The sequence below is a fragment of the Podarcis muralis genome, chromosome 11 (assembly GCF_964188315.1).
Source record: "Podarcis muralis chromosome 11, rPodMur119.hap1.1, whole genome shotgun sequence".
Taxonomy (NCBI): domain Eukaryota; kingdom Metazoa; phylum Chordata; class Lepidosauria; order Squamata; family Lacertidae; genus Podarcis; species Podarcis muralis.
Genome location: NC_135665.1, coordinates 16,996,621 through 17,017,624, shown reverse-complemented (window position 1 = coordinate 17,017,624; position 21,004 = coordinate 16,996,621). Strand labels below are relative to the sequence as shown.

Sequence of the window (21,004 nt, the reverse complement as noted above, 5' to 3'; positions counted from 1 at the left end):
AAGCAGAAACTGTGAGTGTGGAATACACCCCAGTTCAAATGTCACGCTGGGGTCACTAAATAGCTTTAGGCAAGTAATTACTTTCCGGATGGGGAACCTGTGGCCTTTCAGATGATTTTGGACTCTTATTAGCCCCAGTCAGCCCCCGGCAAGCTGTGGCACAATAACATATTGTGATCCACAAGGAGGTAGACCTTCCCTCTCCCATGTCCATTTTCTTTATTGAAAACCCAAAATCAAAGCAATTAAATCCAAATGAACAAAGTGCGGGTAAAAGATTTTCAGAAGACAGAAATGTTTAAAAATTAAATCCAAGGTACGAAAGATAAAAACAGCATGTTTTTTTATTGCGCATCCTAAACGGTGGTTCTCAAGCTTACTTTGTTGTTGTCGTTGTCGTTGTTTGCAAGCTGTTATCAGTTTGTTTGACAATTGTAATAATTGATTAAAAAACTATAATCTTAAAAAAAAATTGATACAAGTATCAAAACATACAACTGTGTAAAATCAATAGGTCCCCCCCCCCCATAAACAGAGGGTTCTGAATTGCTTTTGTAAAATGTGGAAACAATGAGGACTCCGCGGGGCCTGCTGTCTCTTACAATCTATCAAAGGATCAATTCTATTTTGGAAGAGAAAAATTGCTAGTCAGAGTCCAAGCTTCAGGTTTAGTTGTAAGTGCTAACGCAATAGGTACAACTGACAGCAACTGAAAGCACATTTTAGAAAATAGCCAGATTTAGGAGTATTAAGGGTTGTCATGCTCAATTGATATTTGCTTATGCCTTGTGGAACTATTTAGAGGAATCTAAATTTGCCAAAGTGGTAGACTGAAAACTGAAAGGTGATACGAGGCAGTTACTCCTTTTTTAGTCACGAAAGCTACAAATCTGTGGATCATTACTTAGGCACAAGCCCCCTTGAAACCAGCAGAGCTTTCTTGCAAATAAGTATGCACGGAGTCAATTTGCAAGTCTAATAACCGGGATTGAAATGATACTTTCTGTGGTGGTTAGAATTATTAAAAGCGGGCGCACATTATATTCTCTTTAACATAAAAAAATTGAATGAGTGTAGTCCTGTATTTAGCCCATTTTGCACGCTCTCTCTCTCTCTCTCTCACACACACACACACACACACACACACACACACACGGGAACTGATGCTAATTAGAGGCTGGATTTTTAAGGATTTGGAAATCCAGTTTGGGGTGACCCTGGACCTCTTTTCAAGCTTGAATGCCCATGTAGGAATAGTGGCCAAGAGCATTTTCACATACCTGAGGTTGTTGCATTAACATCTTGTTGTTTTTAACTTGTATAAAACGCCTCAAAATCCTTGGTTATTTGGTGACCCAGAAATGCTGTAAATAAAATAAACTGCACCCATTCCTTGGAATGTCAGATCTGGTCATAATAACATACACCTTAGTTACATCTTGAATGGATTACTCTTATGTGCTGTCTGTGGGACCGCCTTGAAAAGTGTTTCGAAACTTGAGCTGGTCCAGAATGCCGCAGCCAGACTGTTGACCTGGACTAGTTATCAAGAGCATGTGACTTCTCTGTTACAAGAGAAGTGCTGGCTGCCAACTGGGCTTAATTGAAAATGTCGGTTCATAAAGCCCCAAATTAGTGGAGATCAGATTGTGACATAAACCTGAGGTTTGAAGATTTTCAAGAGAGCTCCTCTACTAGCCAGCCAGCAGAATTTTCTGGTCTGGGTGTGCTTTATATGGATGGAACCCCTCACTCCTCCCAGTAAAACTATTGACAAGGACTTGCCCAGGCAAAAGGATGTCCCTGAAAAATGCAATGCCAATTCTTTCACCCTTTTCCTGCTGCAAGCCAGTTCCGATCATCCGCTGCACAGAATGCAGGCGAATTAATGTCTCCAAATTGCCTTTAAATTATTCCTCTAAAATGAATAGCAAGATTACCCCGATAAATGAGGGGCACTCGCTTTGGCTGCTGCTTCTCTGCTTTTCCCAGTTGTGGTTGCATCCGTAGCTTCAGAGAATGGATTATTGCACAGCGAAGCAGCAGAAAGAGATATAGACAACGGCTTGTCCGGAGCAGAGAACGCTGCAGCAGTGCTTGCCACAAGCAACTTTTCAGGACCTTTGGGAGCACAATGACATTTGGAACAGTTGCTATGCAGTAATTTAACTAGGGACAGTGGTACAATGTGCAACAGAGCCATTTTATAAACATTACAATTCTGCTGCCGCTGCCAAAATGTTTCTGTGGGGAGAAGATTTGAGGGCCGCAGAAAAAATCTCCAGGGCTCTTATATGGGCCATGTTTTAGCTCCACCCCTAAGTCAGTAAAATAACCACTTTGATAAAACAGTTTGGTAACCCTGTTTATAGGGAAGGACCATAGCTCAGCAGTGAGACCTATCTGGCAGGGACACAAGATAGGGCCTTCTTGGTGACTGCTCCTAAGCTTTGCAACTGCCTCCTCAGGCAGAGCAGATTTAGTCGCCCCTCTGCTAGTCTAGCAGCACAGAAAACCCCTGTTTAGATGTATTTTTCGCCTGTTTTCAACATTTTCGTTAGCTGCTGCTTTCATGGTGTAATTTTTAACTGGTCTTTATGTGTAGCTGTTTTTACTGATAGGTTTTATTTTGCAATTGTGTACTTTTGCTACTTAATTGCGGAAAGGTGCCGTAGAGACTTACTAAATAAAATTTTTTTTTGCAGTTGGCCCACATATGAGACACACACCAATGGCCAGTGGCTCTGACGCCACTGAGAGGCAGTTAGTCCATGCAGCCAGTGACTCTCATAAGTCTCGATTTATTTTCACTCGGCAAGGTAGTACCTTAGAAAAAGTTGGTAGGTTATTAAACAAGTAAAGCATGGCTTTCTCCAGCCTTCCTCAACTTGAGGCCTTAGAGATATTTTGGACTGCGACTCCCAACAACCATGGCTAGCAATCAGGAATGATGGAAAATTGAAGTCCAAAACATCTCAAGATCACCAGTACAAAGAGATGACACTAGACTTGGTTCTAGTTACAAGTACCATATTTTTCGCTCTATAAGACGCACCAGACCACAAGACGCACCTAGTTTTTGGAGGAGGAAAACAAGAAAAAAAATATTCTGAATCTCAGAACAGCAAGACGGATCGCTGCACAGTGAAAGCAGCAATTCCTCTTGCTGTTCTGGCTTCTGGGATAGCTGCGCAGCCTGCATTCGCTCCATAAGACGCACACACATTTCCCCTTACTTTTTAGGAGGGAAAAAGTGAGTCATATAGAGCAAAAAATACGTTAGGTAAGCCATGTTGGTCTGCCGTACAGACCAAAATAAAAAAATTCCTTCCAGTAGCACCTTAGAGACCAACTAAGTTTGTTATTGGTATGAGCTTTCATGTGCATGCAGGTATCTGAAGAAGTATGCATGCACACGAAAGCTCATACCAATAACAAACTTAGCTAGACTTGGCGACAGTGTCCCAATACAGATTGCAAGGCCAGCTAGAATTTTATCTTTCACATAACTGTGTGTAGATTGCTTTGGTTTGATCACATCCAAAAAAATATTCGCCCCCTGGAGTTGAAAAGAATTTGCTTTGACCGTTTTAAAACTGAGGTGTCCCCTTTACAACTTTTTGGGCGTAATACACATGCCCCTTTTCTTCTTCAAAACCAGAGCATACACTTAGCAGGCCTCGTTATGCAATTTACGAACTGAAGGGCATGGGAAGATTTTGAGTTGCATTGCCCATTTCCCTGACATGAAGCTGTTTGCATATATGACCCACCTGTACAAATTGTGAAGGCTTTGAATGTGGACACTGTTTATGTCAAGATAGTATTGGCTTGTCTGCTGTGAGGGAATGAACTTGGCACTGTATAATTCAAGGGTTCGGGTCTATGTGATTTTTGTGTATATACGGAATCCTTGGAGCTGAATATCCACATAAGGTGCAACTGTCCTGTATCTGATAGGCTAGCTACACTTCCTAAAATATCAGCATTTTGTGCTTTGGGGCTTCATTTGGTAATTGTTCAGAAACAAGATGGCTGTGAAACTACCATGTTGCTGTACTCCTGTACCAAAGATGTCTGTCCATTGGGTGGAGAAGAGTCTACTTTTAATTCAGTGGTTAGTTAGAAGACTTTAAAATGTCGAGATATTACATCAGAAAAAGAAACCTCTTAGAACTGTAACATTACTGGATGCTGCAAGGATGTTTTAGGAATTTTGTGCTATTTGGATTCATTGTACTGTGCCTTAGTGGCATGCGTGATTGTTGGATAATGTAGTTGTATTGCCGCCAGTTGATGGTGCTATTGCCATTGTTTCCCATAGAAACATAACAAAACAGTACAAATATGGATAGGACGGCAGTTGATTGCCAGGAATGACTCACGTTAACATACAACTTTATGAAGAGATTTGGGCAAGGACTGAGCAGTTAAGGCACTTTCACATCACGAATGCCAAGCATGGAATTTCAGTGAGAAAGAATGTTTAGGGCAGTCTTGTCCAGAGGATGACATCAAGCCATCAAGTCAAACTTCACTTATCTGGTTAAGGGGCCTGAGGCATTCAAGATTCACATTAGAGAGAGAGAGAGAAAAAAAAAATTGAAGAATTATATATCAGCAATGACAAAGTTGCGTATCCCTCAGTTCCTTGAAGTGTATCTGAGTTGACCTCATTAAATGCTTTTGGGGATTGATTGGGCCTGGGAGAGGAAGGAGTCGGCCAAAAAAAGTTATTCCTGGCAGGAAAGATCAAATTAATGTCTATTTGCAAAAGCCACAGTTAAAAATGTCTAGAAATGTAAGTGCTAACATTTAGCACTTCGCAAGAATAGATGAGGTATTTGCACACATACTAACCACACCAACTTAGAAACAAATGAGCGCCATGATCAAAAAGGTTCTTAAGAGCTTTGTGAGCTTTCAAATTCTGCAGGTTATTTATCAAGCTCATCGTGTTGATGGCTGGAAGGCTGGATGTACTGCTTTGAGCACAAAGGTGATGGAAAACAGACCATGTTAATTGGGATAATTGCTATTTTCCCAAGATATATGGGTGGAAATGGCCATGGAACAAGTTTAATAGTTCTAGTTTTTTCTTCAACATATCTAGTGGGACAGAACAACTTCCACCAAGTATAGGATTTTGTTTCTGACAGCAGCTATCCACTTGTCTCTGGGAGGCTGACATCAGAGCACAACTATCCCAGTCTCATAATAATCATTTCCTGTTGCTTGTCCTTTGCTTCTGGGTACATTACTCTGATGCATTTGTGACCTTTGTGGCACAGAGTACCCACCAGCTTTGTTCCTATGCTCCAATAATACTGAGGTTAGATTACTGCCCATGGGGCTGCTCTTGAAGACTGTCCAGAAATTAAAGCTAGTGCAAAATTTGTCAACCAGCCTCATAACAAGGATCCTGTAATCCAGATATATAACACTTATTCTGGCCTGCTTCTGATACATTTCCAGGTGCAATTCAAAGGGCTGGTTTTGCTCTGTAAATATTTACATAGCTTGGGACCCCTGTACTTTACATTTGAACCTGCCTGGCCTGTTACTACAAGCGAGAGGACCTTTTCAGTAGTAACCCCCTTCTATAGAATTCCTCTCCAAGGAGGTTTTCGGGGGCAAAATTGTTATTCTTTCAGCGCTGGACCAAGAATTTCTTCCACTCCTAGGCATTTAATTGTTAACTTGATGGTTTTTGTTAGTTTGACATCCAAATGGTGATCATATTGATGAAGTTGGCGAAGGAAATGGTGAATTGTTGGGAATTAGATGATAAGCTACCAAATTCATTTTTTTGTTCTTTATTAGCCACAAAGGTCTCAAGGTAACTTGCAACAAATACAAAGCGTAAAATATAGAAAAGTAATAAGAACTAATCATGAGCTATGAATTTATCTAATCTATATAATGTTGGATTTATGAAAGTGAACCTTCTAACATCACTTGACAGAGCTGGTATACGGTGTTCACAAACATTCCAACAGCTCAGGGAACCAAGTTTCCAGACAGTTTCCAGCTCAACGTCTGGGAAGGAAGAAAAAGTTGTCAGTTTGCCTGGGACTGATACCTCACACATGTCCTTGGGACAAGAGTAGCTTTGTGGGGCAGGCTGAAGTCCAAGGAGCTAGGGAAGCAAAGGGCCACCGTGCTTGGCCAAAATGAGCAGAGCAGGCCATGGACTAAGAATCAGAAAACTGATGGATGATTCAGTGGAATGGAAAGAGCTTGAGGGGGAAAGACAAAGAAGTCGGAGAGTTTACAAAAGGAAAATCTAAAGAGCAAGGAAGGAATTGGACAGCCAAGGGAGACAGGCTTGGAACTCTAAGCCAGGGAATTTAATGTGGCTGTGATATCAAGACAGCTTGATAAAGTTATTTTAACTTATGGGAGTTGCATTGAAGGGAAATTATGTTACTCGTGGAGGACAGAAAACAACTGACTTGAGAGGAGAACAAGGACTACCACCATTATGTCCACCCCACCTGCCATCCAGTGTGATCACCACCATTGACCCTCTCATACCTCTCATGCTCCACCCTCTTTTCCTAGCCTGATGGCCCAGTTGACCACCACAGCTGTAGAGATAACCGTGAGCCCTTCTGTGGGGCATACTTTGGGGCATGCTACTGAAAGATGATCTGGGAGCTCTGGGTTTGCAAAGGCCTCACAGCACAGATTGCAAGTTTGTGATTGGCTTAGCCTAAAAAGCTCTTTCCCTTGATGGAAAGATGTATTAATTGTAGCTTCTGTTGGAGTTTTGTGACCTGATAAGTTTTGTGGTAAGACGATAATGAGGTGCAGGATGAGGTGAATGCGGGGAAACTGAGGGTTGTAGCCAACTAACTACTACTCAAAGTAGACCCACTGAAATTAATGGGCATGACTAATTTGGGTCCATTAATGTTAATGGCTTTGCTCTTAGCAGAATACAACCCTGAGTTTTATCATAGATTGGAACAAATAAGCCAACCTTATGCTTCTTAAGGTTTCCCCCCCCCCAAAGCCATCTAAGCTACTTGCCATCACCACATCTTTTTTAAGTTAGTAATTTCAAAGCTCTATTGCTCAATAGCTTGTGTTCAAAGCACATTTTAAGATCCAGCTATGTTGGCACAGGAAGTTCACAGAGTGCAGTAATGAGATTCTATTGCATCTTCTTAGCTGCTGTTGTAATTAATTTTAAAATACCATGTTCTAGTGCATTCATGTAACACAAAAAATGAATCCACAATGTGTAGTTTGTACTATCCATATTGCATGATTGTGAACTAAATCCTGCAGCCCTTTATCTCAACCACTCACTATTTTATGGAACCCTGTCCTAAATATGGAAAGAATTTAGACAAATCTAAATATATGGCTTTTATCATTTATCCCAACTGGGAAACAGACAAAATGTTTTCTTGCTGAGATTTCTTTATTATTTATTATTCATAAATAGCTTTGTAACTGAACCAGCGTAGGAAAAAAAAATATTCTCATAGAACAACTGGAAAATGAACCATTTTCTTCTATACTGTTTCCCAATGTTATCTACAGCTCTTCGAGATGCCGGCAAACAGTCTATTAATAGTGACTGGAAGATAGAACATTCTGGAACATTCAACATTGCTGGTACCACGGTTCATTACGTTAGGAGAGGTCTGTGGGAAAAAATCTCGGCCAAAGGTCCAACCACATCACCTTTGCATTTATTGGTATGGATGACCATTTAAAAACTATTTTATGCTATAGTAAATCCTAATATACTAGGGATTGATGGATAAGTCTATTTCTGGTCCATATGGATTTCACTTGTATTCATTGGTTAGTCTGTTCCACCCCGTTTCTGAGTTAATCGGCAATGGTGATGATGATTTTAAAATCTGTATGAAAATTCGTATTTGACAGTTGTATTCCAGTGTGTGCATTTCTAAATGAATTTAATGCTAAAGTGTTCAGTTTTTACACATTTTAGTACATTTTTGAGCTGAGAACAGTACCACAAAATTCAGAGAAATGTTAAATTCAGGGAATCATTATGTAGATTAGGCCGGTTTACTTAAAAATGAAACAAAATGAAACAAAATTCCCTTCCACCCCTGGCAGGCAAACACTCACCATTTTTTGCAGCGAAGTATGGCAATAATCTCTTCAAATGGAGAGATTTGTCAAAGACATACGTATCTATAGTCAGTGTGGGGATTTCTACATACCCTGGACCATTAACTGGAGAATAAACAAGCCGATATCAATTCAAAATTGCTAGCACAAAGGAGCTGGATCGTTTAGGGACACATTATGGATTATAAAACGTTTCCTTCACAACTGCAGATATGCTCAAACCCTGGCAGTGGATAAAAGCTGTTTCTATCTAGTTGTGCTCAAAGAATTTGCAGAACACATTTGCAAAGAACTATTTCCTCTTGAATAATTCTTCCTTAAATTTTGCTGGAGGGAGCTGATCTTTGCAAGTAATTGTCCTCCCTTTCAGTGCAAGTGAGGTCCTCCCCCTCCCCCCCAATGTTTGTGCCTATAATCTTGGGATAAGTTGGCAACTAGGAAAGGGGGTTGAGAAAATGAAAAGTGAAGTTTTCGTTATGGTGATAATCACTGGCTAAACTGGAAGTAGCTTTCCTTGTAACAACACAGTGTTGACCAGTATTTTGGTCTAGAAAGAGTGTGTAGTCATGAAGCGAAATTATTCTGTGATTCAAATTTATGATGAAAAATGTATTTCTAAAAATAGAAGCTTACTTGAAGTTTTAAGTCCTTGGGGCAGGAGTTAGCACAATACACTTAACGCTATATTATTGCAGTTTTTAAATGACTATTGCAGATAGAATCACTATGACTAAAGTTCTCCTGACATCTTAATGCTGGGTGATCTCCAGTGTTAGTCACACTCAGAGTAGACACATTGAAATCAGTGGACGTATGTCTCTTGATTTCAGTAAGTCTACTCTTTAGTATGGCTTCGCTGGATATTGCCCACTTTTTGCAAATGCATACTTTGCTAACAAAGTTGTGTCAGCTTGCTTTTGAGTTGTTGGTTTTAACAGTGGATGGTGAGTATATGCAGATAAAGCTCTGTCTTCTCCCGGAAAATTCTGTTGATGACCATGGAAATTATTAAAGGGAAATATCCCTTGATCTTAGTCACTGCCTCCTGTTACAGTGATGATGATGATGATGAATATCCCGCCCATCTGGCTGGGTTTCCCCAGCCACTCTGGGCGGCTTCCAACAAAATATAAAATACAATAATCTATTAAACATTAAAAACTTCCCTAAACAGGGCTGCCTTCAGATGTCTTCTAAAAGTCAGGTGTTTATTTCCTTGACATCTGATAGGAGGGTGTTCCACAGGGCAGGCGCCTCCACCAGGAAGGCCCTCTGTCTGGTTCCCTGTAACCTCATTTCCCACAGTGAGGGAACTGCCAGAAGGCCCTCGGAGCTGGACCTCAGTGTCTGGGCTGAACGATGGGGGTGGAGAAGCTCCTTCAGGTATACTGGACCGAGGCCGTTTAGGGCTTTAAAGGTCAGCACCAACATTTTGAATCAGGTGGATAACTATTACTTACATGAAATGTTCTGTAAGAATAGACTTTTTCAGAGGTTGCCTGTATCCACAGGCAAAATTTAGCACTGCATGTATAAACCCTCTGATTTTCCCTATGAGAGTTGCCTCAAATGACTTCTGTGAATGTCAGAATGTCCGTCAGATACAAACCAGTGCTGTATTTCTTCATATTAACAAACGAAGCCACCTTGTACTGATTCAGACCATGGATCTGTCTATCCCAGTACTGTTGGTTGTCGCTGCCAATTGATCTCAAGAGCATCAGGAGAAGGATCTTTTAAGCTGACCGTGATGGGGGATTGAACGTGGAAAAGATGCGTGCAAAGGATTTGCTCTGCCACAGAGCTTTACCTCTTTCCCCTCAAATGTAGAAATATCACCGTTCTCCAATGTGATATCGAGACACCCCAATTTTTTATTCTGTATATTGCAGGTTCTGCTCTTTCAAGATCAGAATTATGGTCTACACTATGAATACACCATTCCTTTGGACCCTCTGCCTGAGAATCAGAGCGCCAAAGGGTCGGAGCCTCTTTTTATGTGGACACACTCAGGCTGGGAGGACTGCGATGCCGTATGCGGAGGAGGTAATGATTCTCTAAAATCTGTGGTAGAAGCAAAACATTTGGTGGGTTGTGTGAAGATACGGTGTTGGTGCTGCTGCACAAGGGCTGCCATTATTGCCATTCGGACAATATTGCGTCCTGGAAAGTTCAAAATATTTTGCTTTTCTTATTGATTTCTCTTTCTTTTCTTTTCTTTTTAAAAAAATGTTACATGATACAGGCAGATTTGTTTACTTAGAAATATATTTTTGGAGGGTGTTTTTTAAACTTCGCAAAACTGCCAGTTCTTGACCTAAAATTCTAGTTGAGATCCATCATCTCTAAAACATGCATGGAGCTTAATGGATAAGCATTTGACACTCATTTCTAGGACACAGAATGCTTTTCGTGTGTACAGGTAAATGTATAGGTCGCCCCCCCTTAATGGAACACTATGCCCAAACCATGGATTAACCCATGCTTTCTGAAGAGAGATTGCAGCTATTTTGTTCTTCCCAAGGCATTTTAGGCATTTCAGCATGGCACAACAGCTAAAGTCAAGGTTTGGCTTAAAGTGCCATCCATGTCATTCATTGTGATAACACACACCTCGTTCCCTGTGCCCAGCAGGTCTTTTGGGTTGTGTTTCTTAGAGGACAGTGTCTCATTCTGCACGACAGGTGCAGTTTTGAAACTGAAGGGGTGGCCAAAAGCAATTTCTGATATGACAAGAGAACCTGCTGTTCAAAAGAAGAAGTGCAGGAAGTGGTTCTTTGGCCAGCGTTTTTAATCAAAGCAGCTGCCTGAGAGACCATTTTTAAAAGAAAAGTGTCAGAGTTTGTCCTGCCCTAAGGTAACAAGAATCTTCAGAACCCAAAGTCGCCTCTTCTTCTTAGAGACTTGCTAGAGGGACCCTTACTTGCAAAATCTGATGACCAAATAGGCCCCACGCCTTTTCGGGACCCCGCAACAAAATCAAAATAATATTGATTTGATCTTGAGAGAAAATTACAATCCTTTCCCTCGCCACTTCCTCCTTCCAGCTGGGACCTGCTCCTAACTCAGCCACACACCAACCTGCTTCGAGGATTGGGCAAGCCAGAGGGCTGCACAGAGCCCACCCACCTCTCCCCGCGCAAAGCTTTCCTTTCGTTCCAAAAATGTCCCTTTTGTGTCTTACCAGGAGAAAGAAAGACAACAGTATCCTGCACAAAGATCATGAATAAGAATATCAGTTTTGTGGACAGCAAGAAATGCAAATACTTAACGAAACCTGAGCCTCAGCTCCGAAGGTGCAATGAGCAGCCATGCCAGACAAGGTGATAGTGAGTCATTATTTAATGAATGTTTTAGTTGATGCTTATGCTCAGAAAGCGCCCGTTTCTCAGCCGGTGGGTGTCCCAGCTGAAATGAAAGAATGCCCCAAGGCATCTGCAATAACTCAAAAGATATCTGAGCTTATCTTCTCCTTTGGCTCTAATGCCTGGCACATCACCCACACATCCAGCCTACCAAGCAATTTCGTGTGGGTCCTGAAGCCCTCCTCCCCGGGCAATGATTTCTGATTTCTTCTTCCTGTTTGCACTCCAAGACCTTCCACAATGGCATCAAACCAGAGGAACTGGCAGAGGAAGGCAGGTGCGGGGGGTGCGGTGGCCCCGGGTGTCATCTGTGAGGGGGGGTGACATCGCCAGATGCTCGCCATGTAGGCAACAGACCGCTAATGATGCTATCACTGTGGGCGACTAGTGGTGCCCCCCCGGATGCTCCCAATGGGCAGCTAGTTGTGCCCCACTGATGCTGGTTGTGCGGGCGACAGGTGGCTAGGGACGCTTGCCGTGCGGGCGACTTGTCCCCACAGGCCGGATAGCCCCGCCCTGCGTCACTCCAGGAGCTGGGGCAGATAGCTCTGCCACTGACCAGAGGGAGAAGGGTTCCTTTTGCAAAGGTAAAAAGACCCTTTGTTTTGCTCCCCATCCTACACCAGTGCTACCCAGCAGGCAAAAATGCTGCTGAGTGCATGTGTGTGTTTGTGCAGGTTGCTGAGTTTGTACTTCCTCTCCGTGTGCTCCCAATGCCACCAACTGTGCTCTTCCAGAGAGTTCCCAGACCTTTCAGAGCAGTATTTCAAGGGATACAATGAGTTGCAGGGAAGAAGAAGAATCTGCAAAGATCGTCTCCCACCCCCTGCATCTAGTCAGAGCCTCTGCTTCACCTGTGTCTTGCTCCAAAGGAGCCCTTTGTTTGCAGGAGAGTATTCTCGAATCAACCTTTTGGTTCTTAGTTGCTGTAAATAGCATTGGATAAAAGCATGCAATAGCAGAAAGAAGGCTGTAATTTGAAAGTCAAGACGCCGTTGCCTCAAAATTGAGGGCCGATGACCCTCAAAAAGCAATCGTGTTGCATTTATCACAGAGGTCAATTTAAAATGTGTCTTAAACCTCACGGGAAAATATTTTGAGGAGTAATCGTGCTTTGACCTGCATTTACAGATGGATGATGACAGAGTGGACTCCATGCTCAAGGACGTGTGGGAAGGGGACGCAAAACAGACAAGTCGCCTGCACTCAGCAGCTCCGAAATGGGACTTTGATCAGAGCCCGCGAGAGAGACTGTCTTGGACCCAAACCCCCTTCGGCACAGCGCTGTGAAGGCCAGGACTGCATGACGGTGTGGGAGGCTGGCGTATGGTCCGAGGTGGAGTATATGCATTGTTTTTCTGTGCTTTTATTTTCTGTTCATTTGTATTACCTACATTTGGGGAGAACACAAAAGTTGAGTTTGTGATTTATCGGTGAACGCTGCTGAATTTTGCATATGAGAACGAATTAACTCCTTATGTCTAATTTGGGCTAGTTATGAATGTATATTTCTCTCACATAGTACGTGCTGTGCCCAGTGCTATTTTTGTACAAAAAGAGGTGCTGGAACTCGCCAGGAATGCCTCCCTTGTTCTCTTAGAATGGCAATGGCTCCCACCTGAAAGGTGCCGGAACTGAGTTCTGGCAAGTTCCGGCTGAAAAAGTGTCCTGGCTGTACCAGTTACATCACATCAGCAGTGTCCATTTTCAGGCAAACTGGTCCCCTAAATAGATGAGGCTAGCTAGCCCCATATCCCCCCTCCAAACTTTGGCACTGTAAAGTTGGGCTCAGGGAGCAAATAGGAACATTTCATATTAACTGCATTTATTGTCTGAATCCTTCCACAATGTTTTCTTGTATCTGCTCTTTGCCCATTCAATTTCATTTTAATGACTGCATTTATTAGGCAGAAGAAAGAGAGATCTATAGATCTCTGTAGGGACGCGGGTGGCGCTGTGGTGTAAACCACTGAGCCTTGGGCTTGCCGATCGGAAGGTCGGCAGTTCAAATCCCTGCGACGGGGTGAGCTCCCGTTGCTCGGTCCCTGCTCCTGCCAACCTAGCAGTTCGAAAGCACGTCAAAGTGCAAGTAGATAAATAGGTACCGCTCCAGTGGGAAGGTAAACGGCGTTTCCGTGCGACGCTCTGGTTTCCAGAAGCAGCGTAGTCATGCTGGCCACATGACCTGGAAAGACTGTCTGCAGACAAACGCTGGCTCCCTCAGCCAGTAGAGCGAGATGAGCGCAGCAACCCCAGAGTCATTCCTGACTGGACTTAACTTTCAGGGGTCCTTTACCTTTTTATAGATCTTTGTGCAGAATGCCATGATGTGTATTGTGTGTGTGTGTGTGTGTGCATCATTTTAAACACCTTTCTACAGTGCTCTGTAAAATGTGGAAAGGGAGTACGCCATCGGACCGTAAGGTGCACCAACCCTCGAAAGAAGTGTGTCTTGTCTACGAGGCCTCGAGAAGCAGAAGACTGTGAAGACTATTCCAAATGCTACGTCTGGAGAATGGGAGACTGGTCCAAGGTACAACATGCTTTGTACTAGCGCTACGATGTTCTATTTACTAGCCATTGTCAAATATGCTACAGTACTTCTCCAATGAAAGACAAGACCAGTGCAGACTGAACAGAACAATGTGGTAAAGTTGTCACAAGGCAGATAATAGATTGGGGGTGGCAAACCTGTGGCCTTTCAGATATTGTCAAACTCCAATTTCCCATCTGGCCCAGCCCCCCCCCCCAAAATCCCCTCTCCCTCTGCCAGTGTTTTAACTGTGACCTTATAGCCCCCCAAAGTCCAGGGTTAGATCCTGAAATTCACTAAGTCTTCCTGATGGACTTCCGAGCTCATCTGCAGCACTGTAAGAAATAGAAAACTGTTGTTATTTAAAGAATGCCAGTTTGCATCACATGTCTTTTTCTATATGCTCTTTTCTAGAATCTTTCTTTGTTTCACTGCTCTTTTATATGTAAAGATTTGCCCTTTTGAAAGTGAGTGAAATTAGGAATTCCCAGACATAGCCGGAATACTGCAGTGTCTGGGTGGATACGGCTAAAATGTCCGGGGAAATCCAGATTTCCCCTTTTTGAAATATGGCAACCCTAGTGAAATCTCCTTGCAGATCACATAACAATTTAAACTGGGGGCGGCTGTGTGTGTCATTTGCAGGTTTTTAACCAGGAGCGTTTTATAGTCACCTTTGCAGTTACACTGCTGTCATTTGTGAACTTGATTAAAGCAAGTGTCTTGCGCGGCTGTAAGGGAAATGAGCAGATCTGTGTGGATATCCAGCTGAATTGTGTATTGCGCAGTTGAGATTTTCAAAGGTTTATATCAAAGCAGTATGCATTTTAAATTTCTCGGCAGAGGAATGAGTTCAGCTTTGACTGCACTCATGTTTCCTGTCTTTTTCTCTCCGTGACCAAACTATCCCACCCTCAGACTAGTGCATAGCAACATGATGGTGCAGCTTACATGGTAATATAGCTTCAATTAGAAAAAGAAATTGAAGAGCCATATCACTGCTCACTGCTGATTGTCTGTGATACAGAATAATTAGTGCAGCCTTCTATCACCCTCGGTTTTGCTCTTTGGGATTTTTTCCGCTGGACATTGATCGGAAGCTGTTCTTTTGAGAACTGCCAAGTTCTTGTCAAACGGGTGCCAAAATGTAGCTTGAGAAACGCAAATGTCACATGTTGCGACAGGAAGCTTAATCATTTGGCTTTCTGTTTAGGGTTTAGCATCCCTTTAACTTTGAACTTAGAGGATTGGTAAAATAAACGACAATATGAAAAGTAGAGCATAAGGCAGTTATTACCAAAGCAAAGATATAAAAAATGGATTTTAAAATGTTTCAGAAAAATAAAAGATTATGGGTTTCTATTGTTCAGCATTTCAGCGGAACAGAAGCCAGATAAAAGGGATGCTAAACTTGTTCCACAAGCTCAATGTATCGTGTCAGGTTCTCTGGAACTTTAGCGTGATATACCCAGGTCTTTAATAGATGCTAGTATCAAACAAAGTGGCTCTAAGCAGTAAAGTGCTGGCAACTAACGTCAGTCTGTGTTGTGTGCCTGTCATGGTGATGGCAGTGTGGGATCCAGGGAAAAGCAAAGCAAGCTTTTTTAATTGTCCTGGGTCAGCATTCATTGTGGCAAGTGGCCCTCCGTGGGGTGTAATTTGCACACAATTCAATGTATAAATTGGATTTTCTTAGGCAAAAGGAGCTTAGTGGTGGAAAGAACTGGAAGGAGCTCAGAGTTAGGATGCTTTTCATACTCATGAGGACAAGTATTGGAGGGCTTTTTAAAATAGAAATAAAAATGGGCATACCAGTGTAAGCTGTGTCAACTGGCACCATCATGGAGTTCATCAATATTCAGTTAAGACGCTATGCAGAGAGACTAGGAGGCGGGAGGCACTGTGGCCCTCTGTGCTTATGTTGACCCTGCCATAATGCTGTATCTCCCCTTGTCCCTAGAGATAGAGGAGAACTGCAGTTTGGTTAGGATTTTAATGCGCACCTGCCTAATTTTCATTTTCCGAAACCCAGCTTTCCTTTTAAATTTGCACTTTTCCGACTTTCGCGATCCAGTTGGGCAGCCAAATAGTGTGAAGGAAAATGCGTTCGGCGGCAGAAAGTGTGCAGCAAAATGCATATATTAGGGAAAATAACATAAACCATGCATTATATCCGGTGAAAATCCTTGCATAAATGTGTATATAAGGCAAAAAAAAAAAAATAACATAGTGTATATTGGGGGGATGTGCACTAAAATTCTAATGGAGTTTTCGTCACGAAGGCTTTTTGTTTTGTTTTTTAATTGCAAACTGATGGAGAGGGGGGAAATGAGATACAGAGAGAAAAGGAAATGGATAGGTTCATCCAGCCTGCCTACCTATTGCAGCTGTATGTAACAGATCTCCATGTGCAACTAGCAAGGGTTGAAAATATGGTGGCAGTAGCAGTGAGGAGATCCAGTTACCGATCTTGATATGTGAATAGTTTTAGCGATTCGTATCCAAGACTCAAACTGTTACTCTTTCATCCCCCTTTGTAGCATACAGGTAATGAGTAGCAGAAGGAATTGTTCTTAGAACCCGAAAGCTGACACAGTAGATTGCACTTGGGGAGGAAATCAATCTTTTAGTCTAGTAGCACCCTTGCTCTGGGACTTCCTTCCTATTAAAATCAGGCAGGCATTTTCGTTCTACTCCTCTCAATGCCTTCCAAAATCTTACTTGTTTCAGCATGCCAACCCAGACGGTAATTTTGTTATACATGCTTGCTTTTCTATCACGTTTCCCCCCCCCCCCTACTATTTTTATTATGTCTACTTGTTTTTTTCAAGTTTGTTGACTTCATCAGAATTTTTTGATAAGCAGTGATTGAAACTCCCATTGTACTAGGGGCATTTTGCGACAGGGAATTTCATTAGCGTGAGCCGTTTCTGAGCTCTGGACGCAGTAGTGCGCCTAAGATTTCAGATTAAAACTGCCACTGCTGGAAGGAAAGGAGGACCTTTTTCTGCCTCTCCACTTCTAGCTGCTCTCTGCAGACTGGAGTAGAGACCCTCTTAAGGATATTATGGGGATGGGCAGCGGAAGGACTAGACCACATGGAAAATGAACATATTTTAGCTGCAGTTCAGTCATTTTCAGCTTTGTATTTTTGTTATAAAAAAGTGTGCCTAGACAGGCAGTTGTTACCCCCATAACCTGGGTTTAAGATGCCATTTAGCTCCGAGCTTTCATATCTCTGTTTCTAACACTGTTGATAAGTACAGTGGTACCTCGGGTTACATATGCTTCAGGTTACATACTCTGCTAACCCAGAAATAGTACCTCAGGTTAAGAACTTTGCTTCAGGATGAGTACAGAAATTGTTCTCCAGCGGCGCGGCAGCAGCAGGAGGCCCCGTTAGCTAAAGTGGTGCTTCAGGTTAAGAACAGTTTCAGGTTAAGTACGGACCTCTGGAATGAATTAAGTACTTAACCTGAGGTACCACTGTACTATTTTAGTAAACTGCTGGGATATTTGTTTATTTATTGAACGGTCTATATAAAATGTGTTAAACAAATAATTAAAAGGTGACTTGATTTTTTTAAAAATCTGGCTAATAACCTGCTGTGCTATATACATTTTTTCCAACATAAATACAGTGGTGCCTCGCAAGACGAACGCCTCGCAAAACGGAAAACTCGCAAGACGAAAGGGTTTTCCGTTTTGGAGGTGCTTCGCCAGACGAATTTCCCTATGGGCTTGCTTCGCAAGAAGAAAGCCCATAGGGAAATCTCCGGGGACCTCTTTTAAAATGCTGGCGGTTGGGAGCAAAGACTTTCGCCCACCGCCGGCCTTCAGAAGAGGTCCTGGACCTTTTCTGAAGGCCGGCGGGGGGCAAAGGTCTTTGCTCCCCTCTGCCTGCCTTCCCGGGACAGCGGAGGCTCCGCTGCCGCCCAACAGCATTTTAAGATCACCCGGGACAGCGGAGAAGTCTCCGCTGTCCCGGGGGCTTTTAAAATGCTAGGGGTCGGCAGCGAAGGCTCCGCTGCCGCCTGCCAGCATTTTAAGATTGCCCGGGACAGCGGAGAAGTCTCTGCTGTCCCGGGGGCTTTTAAAATGCTGGCGGTCGGCAGCAAAGCCCTCCTGTCCCCGGAGCTTGCGGGGCGGGAGGTGGGGACAAGGGCTTTTCTTCCCACCGCCAGCCTTCAGAACAGCCTTCTGAAGGTTGGCGGTGGGAAGAAAAGCCCTTGTCCCCCCCCCCCAGCCTTCAGAAGAGGTCGGGGGACAGACTGTCCCCGGACCTGGTCTGAAGGCGGTTTCCATAGGAGCGCATTGATGGATTTTCAATGCATTCCTATGGGAAACCGTGCTTCGCAAGACGAAAAACTCGCAAGAAGAAAAAACTTGCAGAACGAATTAATTTCGTCTTGCGAGGCACCACTGTAGCTGCACCCTACTCCTAACCAGGATTACTCAGGCTGTCTACACATTCCTGTTAATTCTGCACCCAGTGTGCTGCCACCATTGTTTTGGGAAGTACATACAATGTTAGCCACAACCAGGGTGGATTTTATTTAAATCAAATCGATTTAAATCACGATTTAAATCACTAGTCAGCAAGACTTGATTTAAATCATTTTTTTAAAAGAAAGACTCATTCTTGCCGGTATAATCCTAATATTTACAACCAGATGAAGGTTTCATTATTTGAATAATCAATTTTCAGAGTAGTTTTACAGTTATATCAAAAATTACTGATTTCGGTATACTATTAGAAATAATTATGACATTATTGTGAGGTTTAATAAGTTAACTGTTTATATTTGGACAACTTTTCTGCTGTACTTTATTGGAAGAAGAAAAATAATCATTTTCTTAATAACAATTTAAACAATTTATTTAACTAAAGCAGTAACATATGTATCCATGTTTGTTAACTGATGTGGTTAAACTGTGGGTTTTTTTAAAACAAAACTTAGTCTGAGTTTTAGCACACATGAAAAACTTAAAACAAATCCTTATTTCCTGATGAATAGCCTTTGGACTATAATATAACAAATAGAAATCTTATCTTTAGAAAGATTTTCCCTCCAAAAGCATTTTATTTTAAAAATCAAATTTTAATTTTAAAAAATCCAATTTAAATTAAAAAAAAATCTGATTTTTATCCACCCTGGCCACAACCCATCTCTGTCCTGTGCCTGTCCCATCATTTCTTCTGAAAAAATGTGTTTTTACACGTTTTCCCCCAACCGGCTTCAATCTGAATTGAAATAAAGAATAATCTGGCTGCATTTAAAATCAGCAATGTGCACACAGGTTCTGACTACCGTATTTTTCGCCCTATAGGACGCACTTTTCCCCCTCCAAAAATGAAGGGGAAATGTGTGTGCTTCCTATGGGGCGAATGCAGGCTTTCACTGAAGCCTGGAGAGCGAGAGGGGTCAGTGCGCACCGACCCCTCTCGTTCTCCAGGCTTCAGGAGAGCCCCAGCGCCAGCCCCACAAGGTCGGGGGACAGAGGGAGGCAGAACTCCACCATCCCAATGTCTCCCGAAGTGGTTTGGAGGCTGACGGCGGGGAGACCCCGCCGCCAGCCCCGCAGGCTCCGGGGACAGTGGGGAGGCGCAGCGCGTCTTCCCGCTGTCCCCGGACCTGATCTCAAGGCGGGCGGCGGGGAGAAGAGCGCTTCCCCCCGCTGCTGGCCTCGCAAGCTCCGGGGACAGCTGGGAGGCGCAGCGTGTCTCCCCGCTGTCCCCGGACCTGGTCTGAAGGCGGGCTGCGGGGAGAAGAGCGCTTCTCCCCGCTGCCTGCCCCGCAAGCTCCAGGGACAGCTGGGAGGCGCAGCGTGTCTCCCCGCTGTCCCCGGACCTGATCTGAAGGCGGGCGGTGGGGAGAAGAGCGCTTCTCCCCGCTGCCGGCCCCACAAGCGCCTGGTGGGGGAAATAAATTTTTTTTCTTTATTTCCCCCCCAAAAAAACTTGATGCGTCCTATGGGCCGGTGCATCCTATGGGGCGAAAAATACGGTAAGTGAGAGTTCCTAGAAAGCATGTGTAGGTCTGTAGCCTTAGTGCTAAAAGCAGTCCTTCCTGAGCAATGGTAACTCGCTTGCTAGTTGGTGAAAAGGTGTGCATATCCTTAAGCAGTTAGCTGCATTTCCTTGCTTTTGTGTGTTTTGTCAAGTTCCCCCTTTGCAACAGTCCTGTACTTTTGGTGTGTGCCAGATCCCTGAGGCTAGTGTCAAAGGAGAAGGCTGAGCATAAGAGACTAAATGCATCCTGACACTTGACAGTTGCCTAGGGAGTCGCATTGAACAAGCCGTGTGGTCTAGAGAGAGCCATTAGTGTAAGGAACTCTGAAAACAAAGCTGTCAGTACAAAAGGATTGCTGAAGTTTAAATTGCTCCTTTGTTTCCCTACCTTAGTAAAGGAGGAAGGGGGTCACCAAGTGAAATTCCCTGCAAAAAATAAAACGAGAGAACAGATGTATTTTCTTATTCCCTAATCAAAGAATTCTTAGGTAATTACAGTACAGCGGCCTCTATCTCACACAACTAAGAGCCGCAAAGGCAAAAAATTAGGGAAAGAGGAAATATGGCTCGTTTATCATAATTTTAAGCTAGGTTCTCGAGGTTTTAGAAACACATGGTCTCACACACCTATACGCTGCCAGAGTTTCTAGGGGAGTGTAGTTCAACTTGGGCGAAATTTGTGATTGCCTGTCCCTCCTTGTTTCTTGTAGACTACATCGTTGTCTATTAATTGTTTTCTGCAAAGAATCTCAAAGCAATTTCATGTTACAATGAAAGCATATATAAAAACTATTTCAGATCCAGTACTGGGATAAAAATGTCCACTTAGAAGGCTTGTGGGAAGAGGAAAGTCCTCATTGGTGCTGAAAAGACAATTGAGATGGCTCCCTATCGGATCTGTAACCTGGGGCGGCCCTATAGAAAAGCCCTGGTTCCAACTGAAACTGTTCTTAACCTGAAGCACCACTTTAGCTA

The 21,004-nt window shown here is 43.2% G+C and overlaps 1 protein-coding gene across 2 annotated transcripts in view; it reads left to right on the top strand.

The window, feature by feature from the left end:
* Nucleotides 1-21,004, top strand: part of ADAMTS19 (ADAM metallopeptidase with thrombospondin type 1 motif 19) — a 114,559-nt gene that overhangs the window by 83,398 nt on the left and 10,157 nt on the right. For both annotated transcript variants that reach the window (XM_028748057.2, XM_028748056.2), the window contains exons 17-21: nucleotides 7,555-7,712; nucleotides 10,011-10,164; nucleotides 11,306-11,441; nucleotides 12,615-12,819; nucleotides 13,864-14,016. In XM_028748057.2, coding sequence (XP_028603890.2) covers nucleotides 7,555-7,712; nucleotides 10,011-10,164; nucleotides 11,306-11,441; nucleotides 12,615-12,819; nucleotides 13,864-14,016 — 806 coding nt within the window. The remainder of the gene's footprint in view (nucleotides 1-7,554; nucleotides 7,713-10,010; nucleotides 10,165-11,305; nucleotides 11,442-12,614; nucleotides 12,820-13,863; nucleotides 14,017-21,004) is intronic.